Source organism: Cibotium barometz, chromosome 52, assembly GCF_041138505.1.
Source record: "Cibotium barometz isolate CiBa-2024 chromosome 52, ASM4113850v1, whole genome shotgun sequence".
Taxonomy (NCBI): Eukaryota; Viridiplantae; Streptophyta; class Polypodiopsida; order Cyatheales; family Cibotiaceae; genus Cibotium; species Cibotium barometz.
In genome coordinates, this window is record NC_141097.1 from 20926818 (window position 1) to 20947736 (window position 20919).

General features: G+C 39.8%; 1 protein-coding gene across 1 annotated transcript; it reads left to right on the forward strand.

Moving 5' to 3' along the window:
* Positions 1-7354: 7354 nt before the first annotated feature.
* LOC147608940 (mitogen-activated protein kinase 9-like) lies at positions 7355-12277 on the forward strand. The gene is made up of 10 exons (XM_086788835.1): positions 7355-8104; positions 9591-9718; positions 9843-9902; positions 10042-10191; positions 10313-10468; positions 10577-10714; positions 10795-10868; positions 11038-11136; positions 11299-11429; positions 11696-12277. The coding sequence occupies exons 1-10, from the start codon at positions 7699-7701 to the stop codon at positions 11980-11982; spliced, it is 1629 nt and encodes a 542-aa protein (XP_086644961.1). The 5' UTR covers positions 7355-7698; the 3' UTR covers positions 11983-12277.
* The last annotated feature ends 8642 nt before the right edge of the window (positions 12278-20919 follow it).

Sequence of the window (20919 nt, forward strand, 5' to 3'; positions counted from 1 at the left end):
TGCACACTTTGTTTTCCTGCCCTCTTTGAACAAAACCACGAGGCTGCGATACATACACCTCCTCATGCAAATCTCCATTTAAGAACGCAGTCTTTATGTCCAGCTGATGTACATTCCAACCATTATGAGCTGCTAATGCACAGATGCTACGAACAGTGGTCATACGACATGTGGGAGCAAAAGTCTCATCAAAATCAATGCCCTTCTCTTGAGCATAACCTTTTGCAACAAGCCTAGCCTTATGGCGATCCACTGTGCCATCAGGCTTACGCTTCAATTTGTATACCCACTTAGTGCCAATGGCCTTCTTGCCAGGGGGCAAGTCACATAAAGACCATGTACCATTCTTCATAATAGCATCGTATTCTGCTTGCATAGCAGCCATCCAATTTTCTGAACTTTGTGCCTCATCAAATGAAACAGGCTCACTTTCATCGCACATACTAGAAACAGCCAATGCATGACAATCTGACGCATAAGAGGCACCATGAGAGCCAGAACGAGTGCGACTAGACAAAGGGGCATCCAACTTGCTGTCACGCAAAGTCTGCACCAGCCATCTAGGCATATTCCTAGAGCCCTCAATCTCTTGTCTCTCATCCTCAAGTGCATCATGCACATCTGCATCAGATATAGGCTGATCTGTGCCATCATTTAAAACCTGCATAGGCTGAAAAACTGCCTCATGAGGTATTGCACTTGACTGTGCACCACTGAAAAGAGGCAACAATGTATCATAGACATCACGTGAGCTGATATCTGTCTCCTTAGTACATGAAACCAAGGGCTGAACTGCATCTTCCACAAATACAACATCACGGCTAACCAAAATGCGCTTTGTCTGTGGATGATACAAACGATAGCCTTTGCTCTCAGCACTATATCCAACAAAAATACATTTGACAGCTTTGTCATCCAATTTTCTGCGATGTTGCACAGGCACTAATGCATATGCCAGGCAACCAAAAACACGTAAATGGCCAACAGATGGCTTGCGGCCATGCCAAGCCTCATATGGAGTGACAACCTGTAATGCTTTGGTGGGACACCTGTTTAGTACATAAGTGGCACACATGACAGCCTCAAGCCAAAAACCATGTGGTAGACTTTGACTCTTAACCATACATCTTGCCATTTCCATGAGAGACCTGTTTTTTCTCTCAGCCACACCATTTTGCTGTGGTGTATACGGCACTGTACATTGGTGTTTTATCCCACGCTCAGCCAGAAATGCATTAAATTCTGAAGACATATACTCCCCCCCTCGATCTGAACGGAGGGTGCCCATCTTACTTTCTGACACATTTTCAGCCATAACCAAAAACTGTTTGAAGCACAAAAACACTTCGGACTTTGCCTTCAAAGGATATACCCATGCATGCCTGGTAAAATCATCAATGAAAGTCACGAAGTAAAGGTAGTTTCCAAATGATGGAGTTTGCATGGGACCACAAACATCACTGTGAACAAGCTGCAATCTGCGTTCAGCTCTCACTGATCCATCTTTGGGAAAGGAAGCACGCTGCATTTTACCCAATATGCAGCCCTCACAAACATGCTTGACAGGTGCCTCAAGCTTAGGCAAAGAAGACACCATTTCAGATTTCTGCAGGCGCAGCAAACTTGCAAAATTCAGATGACCAAAACGTGCATGCCACAGTTTTGCATCTGAAATAGCCTGCGTATCCATAATAGCACATGCTGAATCCTCTACACATTTGCCATCCATATTGAGCTTATACAGCCCTCGACATAGTGAACCAGATGCTACAATGATGTCACCACAAGAGAGATCATGAACAGTACATCTGTCATCCACAAATTTTACAACCAAACCTGTTTTGGCAAATGCGGAGACTGACAGCAGATTCTTTTTGATCCCTGGCACATACAATGCATCAAAAAGTGTAAAGGTGTTGCCATTTGCAACATTCAGCACAATCTGTCCAACTCCTTTAACGGGATAAGAGGAGTTATTGGCACAAGTGACAGTATTCCCTGTGGGAGCAGACTCAAGGAAAGTGAATAAACTGCGCTGCGAGGTGATATGCTTAGTGGCACCACTGTCAAAGTACCATACATCTGAATCTACTGCAGACATACATGTGTCATGCAAAGATGGGTCATAACTGCACTGCGCATTGAATGCCCATTCTGTATCTAGCACAACATTAGCAGATTCATTGTTAGAAGGAGAGGCATCTGCAACAGCCATACCAGCCTCTTTCTTCTTAGCCTCTTTCGCAGCCAGCTTAGGACACGCTTTGATGACATGATCATTTCCCTTACAGTACTTGCAAAATGTCTTCTGTTTGTCACCCTTCTTCTCATCTTTGTCTTCCTTCTTTGGTTGCGCAGCATTTGCAGATTTCTGCTTACTAGAAGAAAAGCCAGCTTTACCTTTCCCGCTTCTCTGATTAGCAACGAAAGCTTGATCTGCGACACGCATATTATTCCTGTTTTGCCTTGACTGGTCTTCTTGCAGCAAAACAGAAACTAACTCCTCAAATGATAAGGCATTGGGATTGCCTTTCATCATCAAGCGAAGAGTGGAAGCAAAACCCTGATAAGAATCTGGTAGACCATTCAAAACAGTCTGCACAAGTGAACTGTCTGACAGGATTTCATCTGCAGAAATGAGCTGCTCTTTGAAATCCTTGATCTTTGTCAAAAAGCTATCCATAGAATCACCTTCGTTCATATGCTCATTCTCCAACTGTTTTCGGAGGTAAGCAACACGAGCCTCATTTCTTGCCTGATACAATGTGGCAAGTACATCCCAAGCATCCTTAGAAGTCCTGCAGGAGCGAATATGTGGGATAATGGTACGTTTGACAGACAGCGCAATCAAGGCATGAGCCTGCGCATCTCTACCATCCCAACGAATCTGCTCTGCTGAAAGTGGTGGTTCTCGAACAGCTGCTACAGCACTTGTGCCTGCACCATCATCTACAGTACCTGTTTCTGATGTGTTTGCAGCATTCCCAGCCACAATAGGACGTGCATCAATACCCTGCACAATATTCCATAACCCCTTTGCTACCAATACATGTCGCATCATATATGCCCACAATGGATAGTTGGTGCCATCCAACTTATCCTCAGCAGCCAACATGCGGAATACATCATTGTTGTCAGCCATGGCCAATGACTGTACTACTAGATGTAAATGCTGTCTGTAAGAGGTAAACCTGTATAAAAACGACCTGTGCTATGCAGCACAGCCCAAAACAGACGAATGGGCACCTGTCCTGCAGATTTTAATCTTGACAGAAAATCTGCACAGTAGGACAATTTTGCCTGCGCAGTACTTGGAATGCAAAAACGGAGGGCGAAATGACTTCAGATCAAAATTCTGAAACAAACCTGCTGACGCTCGTGAAACCTCGTCGCAATCGGAGGAGATGAAGCGGCAGGTGCCGGTGATGCTGCCCGGGAGGAGGAAGCCTGCTCTGATACCAATTGTTGGAATTAGGGTTGCAGGAATGCACACACAACTTCAAGAAGATGAGGAAGCTTGAGCACAACACAGTAGTGTATTATGAGTGCCAAAAATGAAAGATAACAAGCCCTAGAAGATAATGGGCGTATATACAATGCACGGGGGAAAAAACCTCCTAGTGAGGGAAAAAGTGCCCCGGCGGTCCTAAGTGTGTTCACACACATCACTACTATAATATGGTAACAATAAGTTATAGAAGAAGTCCATGTGTAGCTAGGGAGATATGTGGCACAAAGGATGAGGTGAATAAACACAAAATCATTATTACATTAAAAAGAAACTCACATAATAACTTACGACCTAGTGGATAGGTTACAATATTCTTTTAATGGTGGCTACATTACCCACCCCTTAGATGTCAACCATAATCTTATTTGGACTATTAAAACCCTCAAACGCTCATTTGGTGCACTAATTAAAAAATGATGCCACCAAGACACATGAAAATAATGGGAATGCACAATGATAATGGATTATGGGACATGAGACTCTTAGAGTGATATCCATGTTGTTTTAGTTGGTATTGCTAAAATTATTGTGGATACCTAGGACAAGGTCCTATTAGGAAGCTAACAATATATGCCACATACACCTTATTAGGAGTGCCCATTTTCTTGTCAAATGTGGACAAGCTATTAAAGTATGGAGATTCTTGGCCTTTATATACACCTTCCAAAAGGGTTTTCATTGGTGGGAGATATTGCTAGGGGGGACACATTCAATATAGAAGCTAATTGGTGGGAGATATTGCTATGGGACACATTCAATATGGAGGCTAGTTAATTTGTTGGAGATATTGCTAGGGGACACATTCAATATGGAAGTTAGCTAATGTGGATGAATCATATAGCCATCATGTGTGATAATTTTGGAAAATGAAATAAGATATTTTATAATCATCTTGAAATTGACTCACTAAGGTAAGTTGCAGCTACCCTTTCTGGACAACAAAGATAGCTAGTGCAACTCAAGAACATATATGAAAAGGCCTTGAAGAAGGCTAGAGTGGGCCAAGGCAATCGAGGATAGAAATGCCAACAATGATTTAAACATGGTGAGAGGAGGCAAGACGAGTAAGACCTTGCAATTGGCATGGTTTGATCCTTGTTGTTTTTTGTCATTGCTTTTGTTAGCCAACTGGATTTTGTGTATTCTGGATATATAATATGATCATAACTAGAACTTTTTTTTTTTGGAAAATCCATTGTTGCCTTGGTTAAAAGGTGTCTAAAGAAATTATAGTCCACTTGCTCACCCCATAGAGAAGCCACCAAAATTTGAGCGATTTGGGTAACAATTCAAAAGTAATTTGCAAAGGTCAAAACTCTTATGGAATGGCCTAGTGAGTGATAATGTACCCTATAGAAAGTCGTCCTCCATCGAATTCACAAAGACCAAAGGAGCAGTAGTACTATAAATCTTGATGAGAAAACCAAATTTAAATAGTGACACTTGAGAGGTTTTATTATCTGCATAAGATAAGGTCCGATCAAAACAAAAGCTAGCTTATAGATAAGGATCACCAAAGGTTATGTGCATGATGCCAATTACATGCAATGATTTGATCTTAAAATGAGGATTCCATAAGTTTTGGAGAGGCAAGTATGAGCGAGCTCTCAAGACAAGTTTCAAAGGATTTTTGTAACTTGAACAATGGCAAAACATTCATCCCATGGATTTTCAAATTGAAAAATTCAAAGGAGATTAGTAAAAATTTAAAAACAATTAGCTGTAGCAAGTTTTCATAACATCTTTCTCTAGACCAAGGCACCTTGTTTATAAGCCATTTGTGCTTGCATAGCTCATAGTCATTTCGATTGTAGTTATTTTATCTTTAAGAGACTCAAAGTTTTAACTCACATAGTGACACCTGAAAGGAGAGAAATTGAGAGCTAAGCTATTTTCTTTTTTCAGGCAAGCTTTTTGACATTTGATGACCAAAAAAGAGATGGGTGAGGGAACAACATAACAAAAGAGTACTACAGCATTTGAAGGCTCTTGTGATGCTTTTCGGAAAAGTAAAAAATGTAATTGAAAATGACATTATAACATGGGGTGAAAGGTAGGTGCACAAAGTGATAGAAACAAAAAACCTAAACCACCATGTGAGGGGGGCCATAAGGTGGGGTCAAAAGTATAAAAAAAAGGCAAAGATGCCATGAAGTTGCATTTTGAGAGAGTGTGAATGTAATGCTTCGCTGAGGAATGCATATGTAGAGTTGAGTGTTTCCTTATATGCCACACCCCATGCCTCCGTTTTACTTTTTCTGTGATGAGATGATGAAGCGACTCCATGGACTTGATCTTTTAACCACCTTTGCCATATTTTATAATGCCCGTTGGTTTTTTGTAACTTTTAATGATCTCCTTGGTGAGGAGAACTCTTGAAAAGCACAATGTACTTATGTACATTAGGTCGACTAAAGTTTTTGTCACATTTTTACAATGCTATGGGTAAACTTGTCATTTAGAAAGTACACAATGCTCATTTAAAAACATTGCGAATTCACAATTGAAGAGTGCCATTCTTCATTGATTTTTTTTACGTTTAGGTTATATTGAATATCTTTACATTTAGAAAAGCACTCGTTAGGTTTTATCGATAGTTTTACATTGTCAATTCTAGAGTGCCATATTTCATTGAATAGTTTACATTTAGAAAATCACTCGTTAGGTTTTATTAAATAGCTTTACATTTAGAAAAGCACTCATTAGGTTTTATTGAATAGTTTTACATTTGAAAAAGTACTCATTAGGTTTTATTGAATAGTTTTACATTTGAAAAAGCACATGTTAGGTGTCTCTTTATTGAACAAAGAATGCTCTGAGTACACAAGGTTTCTAGAAAGATTTACAAGGTTGAATCCGACATGAAGTAATGCATGTTGCTATCCATAATGATCCAGTCTCTTTAACACAACACCCCCACCTAAAATAATGCATGTTGCTATCCATAATGATCCAGTCTCTTTAGCACAACACCCCCACATGGGTTGTCCATGTAAGCCTTGATTAGATTAAAAAGAAGTGTTCATTATATGAATAAATGTCTTGCTCTTTTCTTTTGGACTCTTGGCCTTCTTGGGCCATCCACACTAAAAGTAAAGGACTTGCTAAACATTTTTTCCTTCCTTTGAGAAAATATCAAGCTGTACTCATAATACTTGCACTTGTGCCCATACATTAGTATATTTTGTCCATTATTACCTCCTAAAAATATACTGAAGTGTATATTTTTATATGCCCCAAAAAAGTTTTGTCAACTTTGTACAGTCAAAGTTACAATATGGTAGTGACTCACTATGACTATCATTGGGGGGGGGGGTGGGGGGCAATTTTAGGAATATTATCATAGCCAAATACTAGTGCTTAATGCCATTTATAGTCATTTTTTGGAAAAGTTTGTATGCAAAAAAAATTGAGTAATTACAATCAATGATAAGTTCGACTTCCACTCCAGAACATGAAATTGGATAGAGATTGTTGATTCTTAACGCTAGATAAACGGTAATTTGAGGGGCCTTTTCCATATGCAAAAAAAATAAAAATAAAATCTCAACAGAAATAGACTGAAGCTGTCTGGGCTCCATGTGCCAAGGTCCCATGGAAAAGGAAATAAAAAACTCACCTTATGTTCTCTCTCTCTCTCTCTCTCTCTCTCTCTCTCTCTCTCTCCGCGTGGATGTGTGCCGACGTTGGAAGCGCAACCTAACCACATGTTTAAGTCCCATTCCTTACACTCTTGGTGCCATCATATGCAGTGCATTGGCTTGGCTATGATGTTAAAAGTCTCATCTGAACTCATCTCATTTGTGTGTACTACAAAGATTCAAAAAATGTCACTTATATAACATTCAAAAGGGGTCTAGGGTAGATGACTTGTCAAAAAAAAATAAATAAGTAAAAATTAAAATCACAGTATAGGTAGCTGCCGATCCTACCTTGACAAGTGTAGTGGCAACCAGCAGAAAGCATCGCTGAAGAAACCCTCAATCTCCTACATAGCAGAGCTCAGCTCGCAGAAACCCTAATCAGAGCCTTATTTAACGTAATCCAAGCCCCAGGAAACCCTAATCCGAGATCTAGGAAGCCCTGATCCTAACAATCGGAGGTGCAGGAAAACCCTTACCTTCCCTGCAGCAGGCCTGCCCCCAAACCTAGACGATGTGCCAGAGCTGATAGAAACCCTAAGAAGTATGGGGAAGGTGGATTTCTTCACAGGCTATGGTGAGGCGAATCGCTATGCGGTCCAGGAGGTGATCGGCAAGGGCAGCTATGGCCTGGTGTGTTCCGCCATAGACACACATACAGGCGAGAGGGTAGCCATCAAGAAAATCAACGACGTCTTCCAGCATATCTCTGATGCGACCAGGATTCTGAGAGAGATCAAGCTTCTGCGTTTCCTGCGGCATCCAGACATTGTGGAGATCAAGCACATCCTGCTGCCTCCATCGCCCCGGGACTTCAAGGACATCTATGTGGTCTTCGAGCTCATGGAGTCTGACCTGCACCAAGTCATCAAGGCCAACGATGACCTCACCCGTGAGCATTTCCAGTTCTTTCTCTACCAGCTTCTGCGAGCTTTGAAATTCATCCACACAGGTATGCGTGCCTGCTTCTTTGGGTTACTTTTTTTTTTTTCGGGAGAGGTTTTTGAAATTTCTGCCTTCATATGCCTGCTTTTTTTAAAATGTTTTTTGCTTTTTATCCACACAGGCATGCCTGTTTTTTTTTAAAGGTTATGGCTAATGTGGCCTCCTTCTATTTAAAATCGCAGCTGTGGCTCCTGCTAGTTGGCATACTGGGTTGTTACGGTTAGAGCCCGCCAGTTTTCGGAATCTGTTTTGCCTACTGTATGCCTGTCCTATCACATGCTGCTTTTTTGCTTTTTCCATGCAAGCATAGCTGCATATTTAGTACTTCTTTCTTTGGTTTTTCCACATGTACATGCCTGCTTTTTTGAAGGAATTTTTTTGGCTGTTATCTGCCTGCATTTTCTCCGCGCCTGCTTTTTCAAATGCGTTTTTGCCTTTCTGTGCCTGCTTTTATTTACAATGCATGCTTTCTTAATGCTTTTTTTGCCTTTATGTGCCCATGCTCCAGTGGGGATGCGTTCTATTTTGTGTCTGCTTTTTTTTAAATCCCCACAGCCATGCCTACCATAGCACTTCAGCCATTCACTTTGTAAGGATTTATGCTTTGCAACATTTGTCATGTTGCTGCTATCATGGCTTTTCAGCCATTCACTTGCGAAGATTTAGAACTCCACCTCTTCTCATCACGGTCAGGGCTTGGCAACGGGGATGTGGCTGCCATTGGATCTGCACATTCCGATACATAATCTCATGTGTCACCAGCTCGGGACTGTTACCAGCCCATATAATTGTCACCTGACCTTCACCATGTGTAGGATCATGCTCAACTGGCTTGCAATTCTCATTGCGCTTGCCAGCTCCAGGGCAAGAGGGTTGTTTGAAAGTAGTGTGTTGTGCTACATTGTGCTTAGAAGAGGTAGATGTGAGACAGGTGAACTGTAACAATAAAGTCATGAAAGTTGATAACTGTATTGGTGCATTCTGATGGAATGCATACATCTTTTACATATATATTGCCTAGAGTGTAGTTGTTGGTGGCCCTCTTTTTGCCAGCAAGGCTTGTAGTTCAGATTTTATATTATTTTTTCAGGATGTTGTAAAGATGGCAAGGCACTATGTAATCAGATTTAGTTGATAAAATTTTTCTTAAAAAAAAAAAGTGTCATCAGAGTTGAGTCAAGATAGCTTAGTTGTTGAATGCATTATGACATTATTGGTGTTCTTATCTGCCTCAGTTAGGCCATGAGTCCAAGTTATCATGTTTAGCAGGAACTCTCTCTCTCTCTCTCTCTCTCTCTCTCTCTCTCTCTCTCTCGTGCTAGAACCTAGGTATGAGGTTGGACAAAATATGTCCCTTGTGATTTTCTGCCTGTGTTTGTATTTGATGAAAAAGAATACTTTTTGTCATGTTTGGTTTGTTTTTGTCTTTCATGCGGCAGGCACATGTATCAGGCAATTGTGGTTGATTGTTTAATTTTATCTTTGTATTGCAGCTAATGTGTTCCACCGTGATTTGAAGCCAAAGAATATTTTGGCCAACTCAGATTGCAAGCTCAAGATATGTGATTTTGGGTTAGCTCGAGTAACTATGAATGGCTCATCATCAGCCATTTTTTGGACTGTGAGTATTTTCACACGAGACTGGGAGTAAACGATCTCACAAGTGATGTGCTTATGATACATATATGCTGACAACTTGTTTACAAATTCAATGGATTTAGAGAGCTTGTGCTGTTAAATGCTAGGACTATGTTGCAACAAGGTGGTATCGTGCACCCGAGCTTTGCGGTTCTTTTTTTTCGAAGGTATTTATTTGATTTGTTAAGCAGCGTACTACTCATGGGATCGGTTATTGGCTTGCATTTTTTCGAAGCATCCCCCTTCCCTCCCTTTGTTGCTATGTTAATACAATTTCTTTTATGGTTCTTTTGATGACTATTGCAGTACACCACTGCAGTTGATATGTGGAGCATCGGCTGCATATTTGCGGAAGTACTGACCGGGAAGCCACTCTTTCCAGGTAGGAATGTTGCTCATCAGCTGGACCTTATAACAGATCTGCTGGGAACACCCTCTCCAGAAGTTATTGCTAAGGTTGACTCTCTCTCTCTCTCTCTCTCTCTCTCTCTCCTATAAGGTCCTAGGCATAGGCCATATGCTTTTTGATTTCATGTTTGCTTGTTTACCTTTGTTTTCTTGCTCGGGTGACTTCCAGATTCGTAATGAAAAGGCAAGGAAGTATCTGTGTGGTATGCGCAGAAAGCAGCCTGCACAGTTTCAACAAAAATTTCCCCATGTCGACCCCTTGGCAGTCCGCCTTCTACAGAGACTCCTTGCTTTTGATGCAAAGGATCGGCCAACAGCACAAGAAGTAACAACTCTCATTCTTTTGTGACAAGAAGTAATTGATATAATACAGCTCCTCTCTTTATTTTTTGAATCACCCCAAGAGTCCACCTTTTGCCTTTGTGGACTACAGGCTTTAGCAGATCCCTATTTCAAGAGCTTAGCCAAGGTGGAGAGGGAACCCTGTTCGCAGCCAGCACCGAAAGCTGATTTTGAGTTTGAAAAAAAGCACCTAACCAAGGATGACATTCAAGGATTGATTTATCGGGAGGTAAAAACAAAGCTTGGAGCTTTTCAATGGGCTAATCCGATCTCAAAGGCTTATGTACTGGATGCTCATGTTTATGTCAGATACTTGAATACCATCCTCAGATGCTGAAGAATCACTTAAATGAGAGAGACCAGTCAAGGTTCATGTACCCAAGGTTTGCATTTTCACCTGTGGTTGATTGTCAAACTTCTTGTCATGATGTCTGCTGATACTAATGATTCTTTTATTATGTTGTTAAGGTTTGCATTTTCACCTGTGGTTGATTGCCAAACTTCTTGTCGTGATGGCTGCTGATACCAATGATTCTTTTATTATGTTGTTAGTGCTGTTGATCAGTTGAAGCGACAATTTGATTACCTTCAGAGACAATCCAAGGAGCCTGTGAAAGTACCCATTGAAAGGAAGCCTACCTCTTTACCAAGGTAAAATTTTAAAACTCCAATCCCTCTTCCATAGATAGTTTTCAGTAGGTAGACAGCTCATGTTTTCTTGCTGTGCTTGTGGCGCAGTCTATATGTAGACTTGTTAAGGGTGCTGTCCTTTGATGCTTGATGGGTGTTTTAGCCAACTGGTGTTTTTAACAGGGAACGTGTGATAGTATCACAAGAGGAAACAAATAAGCATGCAAAAGAGAATGATGGTGGGATGCCCTACCGTTTACCGGGTAGAAACTCTGGGAACAGGGCTCTGTTAGGACCACATAAAGTTGTTCCAGGTAATAAATGGTGCTAATTTACTATGTGAAATTCCTAGTGACACTGGTTACAGATATACCTCTGCCTGTCAGTGAGGACCGGTGGGATTTGGTTTTTTTTGTGTGTGTGTGTGTGTGTGTGTGTGTGTGTGTGTGTTTTTTTTTCTTTTAAAGGGGGCGGGGGTATATCTGTTACCAGCCTGCTGACTACAACAAACAATCACCACTAGCTTCTACGAGCTTCATGCCATTTCATTGTGAATTGATTTGGATTGTCTGTGAGCCAGGGGAATCCATTAAAGCTGTTGACCACAATGGTTCTGTGGGTGATGCTACTCGACAGGACAACTCTAATGTTAAGAAATTAGTTAAAAATGCAAGCCTGGGTTTGTTCCAAAAGGGCGGCCCACTTCAACCTCAGTCAAGGACTCAAACACACTCTAAAATAGAGCAAGTCAATAAGAAAGAAAAAACAGTGAATGACAAGCAGGTAGTGCAATCCAGGACCAGGTCTATGGGAAGTACGGTCGCTAAACTGGTTGCTGCATTCTCAAGTGGTCTAATACATTCCTAATGTAATGGTTACTGTAAAGCATCCAGGGTGGTAGGCATGCACAAGCTACCCTAGAGGATGCATTGGATGTCATGATTTCCTCGGAAGTGCTCTCTTTTGTATTGGTTGCCTGCATGTGCATTTTGCACATTATTCCACAGTAGATCTCTATCTCTAGGTGATTCTTAGTCTTGAGAATCCTGTGGTTTCAATCATTTCATACATGGTCTTTCACCAATGCCACATGCTATAAACTTCATTGGGATAGGTACCATTTAAAAACCTATTTCATAATTGAAAACCCATATCCAAAATGATTCCCGAATCTCGAGTGTCTTGTTTAACTTTCAAGCCAAACACATAACTCATGGATTGAGACACATTCAATCCATCTAAAGATGCTTATTAATGATACGTGAATCACATATCACTTTAATGATTTTGAATGACACTATCCATACTAGATCTTGGTATCACCATTATCTTGATCCATATTTTGTTAGCTAATGAGAACCAATGAGACCACTCAACTAACCCTTTTAAGTTAATCCCCTTGCTGCAAAGAGTTCCTATGGTTAGAACTAATCTCAAATAGAAATGAAATGTTTTTGGAAGGATAAAAACATTTTTACATTCGTTGAAAATGCCATTTGAACATGGCTGCAATTAAGTTTGATAGTGGTCATTTTCGCCTCATGACTGAAAGTTTCATGCACTGTTACATTAGTTACAAAAATTTAGCTTTTAATTTTTTTCAAATCTCTTTTAGTGACTGCACAATCTTTCCAATATGATCACCTCTTTTGCACAAGAGCTTGATTAAAAGCTATGTGGAGATTTTAGCTTGGATTGCATATCCATGGAGATAAATATAAAGATCGATGTTATTTTGTAAATGACTCCATGTCTACCATCTCTGAAGTGACTTCAAAAAGTATGTCCACAACTACTACTCACAATAAGATCTCAACTTGGTCCAATTCCAATAAAATAACTCACTAAGCGTATCAAAGAGGGATAAAAGTTCATTGATATATAGAAAGACTTTGAATCATCTACTAATATAAGCATGCCCTTTGATTGTTCCATAAACATTGGCACATTTGGACTATTTCTATTTTTAAGAACATGCCACACACCAACCATGAAAGTTACTATCTCAATTTGTCCTTTGTTTTTTAATAAATTTTCTAATTAAAAAATGTAAATCTGACCACTGAAGCATCAAACCTTCTCAATTACTAGGTTAGCGGTGTATTGCTAAATTTAGTCGATTAACTTTACGAGTGATCAATGCATGTTGATGTGAAGAATTTTGTGGGAGGCTTCTTCAATATATAAAGATAATGGACTTTTAATATCATCCTTTTTTGTTTGTTGATAATCAATCAAAATCAAATTTTAATCGTTCCATAAAGTGGTCCATGTTTCTTCGTAGTAACACTAAACATAAATTGTCAATTTGTTAGTTCAATCCGCAACAATGATAATAAATCATTGAGCTATGCAGATGCTTAGGCCAACATCAATGCAACCATTTAAGCTAGAGTGTCATCATTGTTTTTTAAGAACAATATTGAGAACAAATTATCAACCAATTAGTGTACCACATGCTTAGGTTTGCTTCAATGCCATATGGTTTTTATAAGTTTGTTTATATCTACATGGAAATATTAACAATGAGTGATTGATAAGTCAATGCTCGACAGGCTTAGGTTTACATTGATGCCACCAATCAACAAGCTAGCTTGTCACTTGAGAAGAGCTAGAGCAAAACACAAGAGTTGTAACAATCAATGTATTATCACTCAAATCTTTATCTTTGTTGTGGTCAACCGTAATCAAGTTGCACAAACAAAATATTTGTCATTGCAAGTCCATCTTCTCAGTGCTCAAGATGCAACTCAAAATGTAATAGAAAAACTAGACTCACTCAATATCTGCTAACATGTCCCAAAAGTAATACGAATAATCCAACTTTGGGAGCGTTTACCTTGTAGAAGCTTGTGAGCACACTTGGGCATTTGGATATCATGGACGAATTGTTGTGATTTCTTGGGAAATAGATCACATGCGTATAGTTTACAATACATAACAAACCACAAGCACACAATTTTCATTTCATGGATAATATCATAACACATGGTTTTACCACTCATAAATACTTAACTTTGGTAGCCAATTTATGTATGAGATTACTTAAGGTGTACACACTTCACCAACTTTTAATGGTACTACAATTGAGTAACGTGTGTACTAATCCATTAGTAACACCAATCCAGTTTCTTAATTTTCAATTCTAATGACCCCCCCCATATGTGTTGGAGTGGAGATCAAGGTAGCAATACACACATAGATGCACCAAGCAAAGAGAGATAGATGGAAGCACAACACTCAAAGTAGATTGATGAGAATGAGTGAAGTGACATGATAAGGTCACTTATAAACACTCATAAGAGTGCGTACACACGCTTGAGATAAAAAAAAACTCCTAAAGAGGGAAAAAGTACCTCGGTCCATTATTAGCCTATGTCCACAATTCACTAGCATATAATTAGCTACAAATTCTCCTCGTAGTGATGATGTAGATATGTACATAGAGCATGTGGCTAATCAATTCCCAATGGCGATAAGCCCAAAGTTTTGCGAAAAGCTTTAAACTTCTCTCATAAAGAGAGCCTTCATGAACATTCCTACCACATTGACGTGTGCAGACAACATAAGCTAGGCCAATCCCTCTTGCAATAAGCCTCTTGCTAACATAATGATAATGCACCTCAATGTGCTTTGTGCGAACATGAAACATTCGGTTTCTCTTGCCAACAACAGCTAATGCACTTTGGCTGCTAGTAAAGATGGAGGTGGGAAATTTTTTTCCAATACCAATATCTGCCAAAAGATGTCTGAGCCATAGTCGCTGTAAAAGTTACCCCGTACTCAGCTTCACACCTATATTATCGATTGCTTCTTGCTAAGCCATGATATACATGAATCACCAAGATGAAAGAAAAAGCCACTAGTGGACACTCATATGGTATAACATCGAGTCCAATATAGGAATCACTGAAAGCATGCTGTTGAATATCACACCCCTTGGCATAGAATAGACTAAGGGACTAAGTGCCTTGTAAGTATCGAAATACTTGTTTGGCAGCCTTCCAATGCTTACTTCCGAGCTGTGCATAAACCTCCTAAACTTGGAGACCCCAAACTGAATGCCTCGCCTCATATTACAAAGATAGATGAGGCACCCAACAACCTACTGATAAAGTGATACATTAAATGGTTCACCTACATCTTGGAGACTAAGCCTGTCTCTACTAGTGTAGCAACATGCTTATAGTCTTTCGAGACCAAACCATATAAGTAGCCTCTGTATGTACTTTGACTACTACAACATGATAATACCATCATCATGTCCCATAAACTATATGCCCAAATAATAATGCGATGAGTGCAATGTCATCTCAAATGACACTTAGAATTCATCCTTGAAGGTAAAAAATTTCTCCTCATTAGGACCTATGAGCAACATATAGAGTAACATATAAAACGATGTGACCAAAAAGCAATCCTTACACCTCTTTACATAGAGAGTGGTACTCTCAGTTGGAGTGTTACAAAAGTCATTTGCAACAACCAAGTATGCATTTTACCAAAAAGCAATCCTTACACCTCTTTACATAGAGAGTGGTACTCTCAGTTGGAGTGTTACAAAAGTCATTTGCAACAACCAAGTATGCATTTTACCAACCCTCCTGGTACATCTTTGGATGGGGAAACCATGGCAATAGTTGTAAGCCTGGCCCATGGTACGATCCATCGCCTAGAAAACCCTATATGTTGTAGGTACCTCCATTGAACTTTAATGCATGCAACACATGCAACTTTAATGCATACAACCCTCTATGTTGTAGGTACCTCCAATGAAGTTTAATCCATGCAACGCCTTCTTTCAACACTAGCAAAACCTCACCCTGGGTGACATATTTGCCACGAAGAAGCCCAATCTCTAAGAATCATCCTGTGAGATCCAGGCATAAAATACCTCATCGCACCAAGACGTCTCAGAACGCCATCTACCCTCTACCCATGCCAATTATCCCATGGGGCCGAATCTCTCATTCTGTCAATTCCAGGATACGGACTATTTCTACCAACCACCTCATATTGAAGGGTCCACACCACTTCCACAACTAACGGTGGAGGCTTGGTATGGATAACCTCTACATTGTGCCTATCACTTTCCATGCCGCCTTGACAAGGGGCTTGCATCAAGGCTACCCAAATCTTCTCACCACTTTGCCCTGTATCCGGTTGCGGATCAATCCTAAACTATACTAGTTTACCTCTACCACCAACTTCATGGTGTATCCTATACCATCCCTTCCACCCTGGAAAAACAATAGCTTCATCACTGACTTGAGTGACATGAGAACACAGTTACCATTAGGAAGGAGGACATGTAAACCACTCACCAACCTGACCTATCGTAAAGCACTTTGCCATCTTACTTGCTCGAATAGGCACTTATCTTTTATAATATGGTGCGAGAACATGTAAAGCAATATTACCTTATTCTTAATGTGAAATAGGGAAAGTCTAAGGACAGTGTGTACAAACTTGCTTAAGACTAGTAATAGAGATCGAACTGATTTTAAGTTTGGCTAGCCTAGTGTGAAAACTAGCCATTTGTATATAAGTCATTTTTTACAATAAGTAATAGATATTTAGTTGTCCGACTAGCTCATATGGGAGATATATAAGGCTTTACACCTCATTCTTACATATTTGCATTTCCTTGCAATAGTTTTCTTTTGAGATCTCCTTCTTCCCCCTTCTTACTTGCTTGTATGCTATTGGATTCTTACATGCTTGATAAAAACATACTAGGTAGGTTTGATAGTAGGTTTTCTTCTTGTAATAGCTTCTTCTTCTTCTATTCATGTCAAGAACCTTCTTGCTCTCTAGCAAGGAAACATAATGTTAGTGGTTAGACCACTTGACTTGGATCATGGAAGTCCCTATTGGGGCATGTCTATGTGGGTGCCTTGATTAGTGGTATTCAATCATTAACAATCATGGTGATGGGCCGTACTATGGACCAAGTTTTTACCTAACATGGCCATCCCCATCCGGAGATGTAAGCTATTGAATAGAGAACGACTTATATGATTAGTGTTGGCTTTCTTAGGGACTCTCCTTCACAATTCTTCCTCATTTATGCTTTCTTCTATCTCTGATTTCTTCCTCCTCCTCTACTGCTTTTCTCGACTCTTTACTGCTTTCGTTGACATTTTTTATTGATTTTCTTGATGGGTATCCTTTTCATTCAAGGTACCTATTTTTTGGCCGGTAGGGGAATTCATGGTTCCTAGCTTTTAGCTACATCATAAGTTTCTGAGTTCAATGTGGAAGGAAAATCATGTTCATGGTGTGTTTGGCGATCATGGGAGTCCATGAATTCTTCAATATTTTCCTTACCCTTTGCTAGGGTTGTGCATGGGGTTCCCATAGCATTGGCTGTTAATGGGTTGCTATTGCCATCTTGCCTTGGTACTTTTTGTTGTGACTGAAGAGGTTGGGGGCAATGATGGTGTGACTTTAGGTACCCAAATGCTCTTGTTCCCTTCGTAGTACCCTTAGGCAACTAGAAGAGTGTTAGTATACCCACTACCATCTTTGGGTAGCAGTAGCGCTCATTCACATTGGGGTTGCCTTCTTTAATTGGATGGTTTCGACTGCATTGCAGTGGGTAGCTAGAGTTGTTTATAATGATGAACCATGTTTTTGGTCTAGGGTTGGGTTTCACTGCCTTGTAATGCTATAATTTTGGTGACATGGCTCCTGGCTTATGTTGTCCACCTTTCTCTTTGGTACCCAGATGTTCTTTTTCCCTTCATAGTAACCTTGTGCCCGGACTATTTATTTTGGTACCCACTATTTGTCACCCCCATCATGGAAACATTGGTGTTTTGGTGGGTTTGGACATCGATGATTTTGCTGGTGGTCTTAATTCTACAAGGTTAGAAATGTTAGTGTTTGTGGTGTCATTCGTGAATGGACATCTTATTTAAGACCCTGGTTGATAAAGATTTGCTCTTATTTGGGTGTAAAATCTTTGTTCTTTATTTTAGGCCTACTAAAACTCATTGTAGCTCACCGTGTAGCATAAAATACTTATGCTTTAGGCCTAGAAAAAATCATTGTGGTGTCTTCACAATACTTGGCTCCAATCTCTCCAAAACACCTGCAATCCTCAATCAATGTTCCCACAAAATTTTGTTTAGGTGGTTATGCCACATGAATCTTAAGCAGCAGGTGGCCTAAGGGAGATTTCTATTGTGGAGAGTGTTCTTGTGTAACCACATATTTTTTTTTAGGTGGTTATTCCACATGACACTTAAGTGGCAGGTGGCCTAAGGTAGTTTCCTATTGTGGAGAGTGTTCTTGTATAACCACATTGGCTACATTACTCCAAAAGCGCGACAGCATTTTTTAGCCATATTTTTTTGTATTGCACCAATGCGCTTCATGTAAATGATTATGGGAAATATCTGAGCTTATGACGTGTATAATGCTAGAAGATAGTCAAAACTGAGCTTATGACTTGTGTAATGCCAATAATGTATACTTATACTAGGAAATTTGCCTAGACTAGCCTTTGGGCCCTCGGTCATTATTTGGGCACCGGGCATTGTACATATGAGTCTTGTGTATAAGACATTTTGACTAATGAGAAAACACATAATCCCATTCGCACAATTTAGTTTGAGTTTCTTACTTAAACTCAATTAACTAACACAATCCTATTCTCACAATTGAGTTTGAGTTTTGACTAACACATAATCCAATTCTCACAATCGAGTTTGAGTTTCTTGTTCTTGTGATTGAAGTTTGTTTGTATGCTTTCTCTTCTTTTATTGCATGCATGCTTAAGGATTGTGTGGGTGAGTGATGGTGTGTTGATTCAAGTTATGTTCTCCCTCCCTCCTTCTCTCCCATGCTCTCACTCACCAAGGCATCAAAGTAGAGGTTGATATTCCATAGCTCTCTCTCTCTCTTTTCTCCCCACCCATTTGCTAAGCTCCCTTGTAGTGACAAAAAGGGAGGTAAGGTTGAGGACCGTAGCTCTCCACAAGATGTTTGAGCCCAAACATTTAAGGTGGGAAACATGGGCATAACAATGTGGGCAAGCTAAAGATGGTGAGGGTAGTGGGGGTAGGCGGCTCGGGAGAAGCACCTTAGCATATAGAAGAGGTGGCCCTTCATCACCCATTTCATAGACTGTGTTAAATTTCAATTGAATTAGGGTTAGAATTAGAGGATGTATTGTTTCACCTTATGACATGGTCTCTTTTAACATTTAACAGTAAAAAGAAGAAGAAGAAGAAGAAGAGGAAGGGCTCTTCTTAAAGTAAACCAAGTACTAATTATTCTCTATCCAATGCAAGATAAAGATGTGACTTAGTCATTAATTTTAGTGGTTGTTCAAACATATAAAATATGATCTAACTTTTTATTTTTGTAAAAATATGATCATTCTCTATTTAGAAGGTTGTTATTCATGTTATTCTTCAAGGATTTGTGTGTGTGTGTGTGTGTGTGTGTGTGTGTGTGTGTGTGCAATGCTCTCTCTCTCTCTCTCTCTCTCTCTCTCTCTCTCTCTCTCTCTCTCTCTCTCTCTCTCTCTCTCTCTCTCTCTCTCATCGGCAATTCTCTTGGCCAAGAACAAAGTAGCTTAGTTTATGTTGCTCGATTATAGGTCTCTCTTGATGTTTTGACTCCCTCATAGATGAGGAGCCCATAACTTACAAAACCTCAACACCAAATAATCATTCTCCAATCAAAGAAGTTCTAGAGCCAATCGAGCTTCCACACAGGCATCCCATACTCCAACCATGCCATTCGAAAAGAGGCCTATTCTTTACTTGGCCATAGGGATAAGTAACCAGGTTCCATCAAAAGCCTCGTCCAAGCATGAACAACATTTGTTGTACACACCCAAAGGTCTACATGATGGCTACCCAAGATCCACTTGCCATGGTTTCTTACCAATATTAAGCCTACATTGCATGACTTCCCATGAAGGAACGTAAATGTAAGTGTGACAAGACCACATTAGCCAGCTTATCTAGAATACATTAATCTAATTCATCTCAAAAGAGCCACATAAGGTTGTTACTCCCTACTCAACCTAGGCTAGAATGAGATAGCTCTATTGCCATGGAGATCTTCACATTCATGTGCAAATGAGCTGAGCTCCAAATGTTACTTCTATTTGATCACTTCAATTTTGTAGTCCATTCCGATGTGTCACTCACCGAGATGCTCCAACACACGAGTAGGATTGACTCTCTCTCACACTCACACAAAAATGTTAGAATAGAAGAGGAATAACACACAAGAAAAATCTATCTTTCGCTCTCTCATACACAAGTTTTTCCAAGAGCTCATTCCATACAATGACTCATAAGTCACTTATATATATACCAAACCATGTGTTCACACTTAGTGGCCATTCTCTTAAAAGACCAAAAGGAGACTTGGTTTTATAATCACGACCTTTATAATATTTTTACAAAAGCAATGTACCAAGCTTAATCTAAATGCCCATGACATATTATATTGAATTACATGCGCATGAGGAATAGTTATAAACAGCAGGGGGGGATAGTTACATACACATGAGGGATGGTTACAAAAATGGGTCCAAAAAATGGCATAACATGCCCCCCTTCCTAAAATACGTTCCATCCTTAGAAATGTGTTGTAAATATGAATTATACACATGAGTAATAGTTACAAAAATTGGGGTCGAGACAAAACGACATAATATGCCCCCTCCCCTTCCTAAAGTAGGTTCCATTATTGGAAGGTGTTGTAAATAAGGTTTATGGTAATCAATATTGAGAGATCATGTAAGAGGTTGAAACTCTTATTGCTTTTTGACATTGC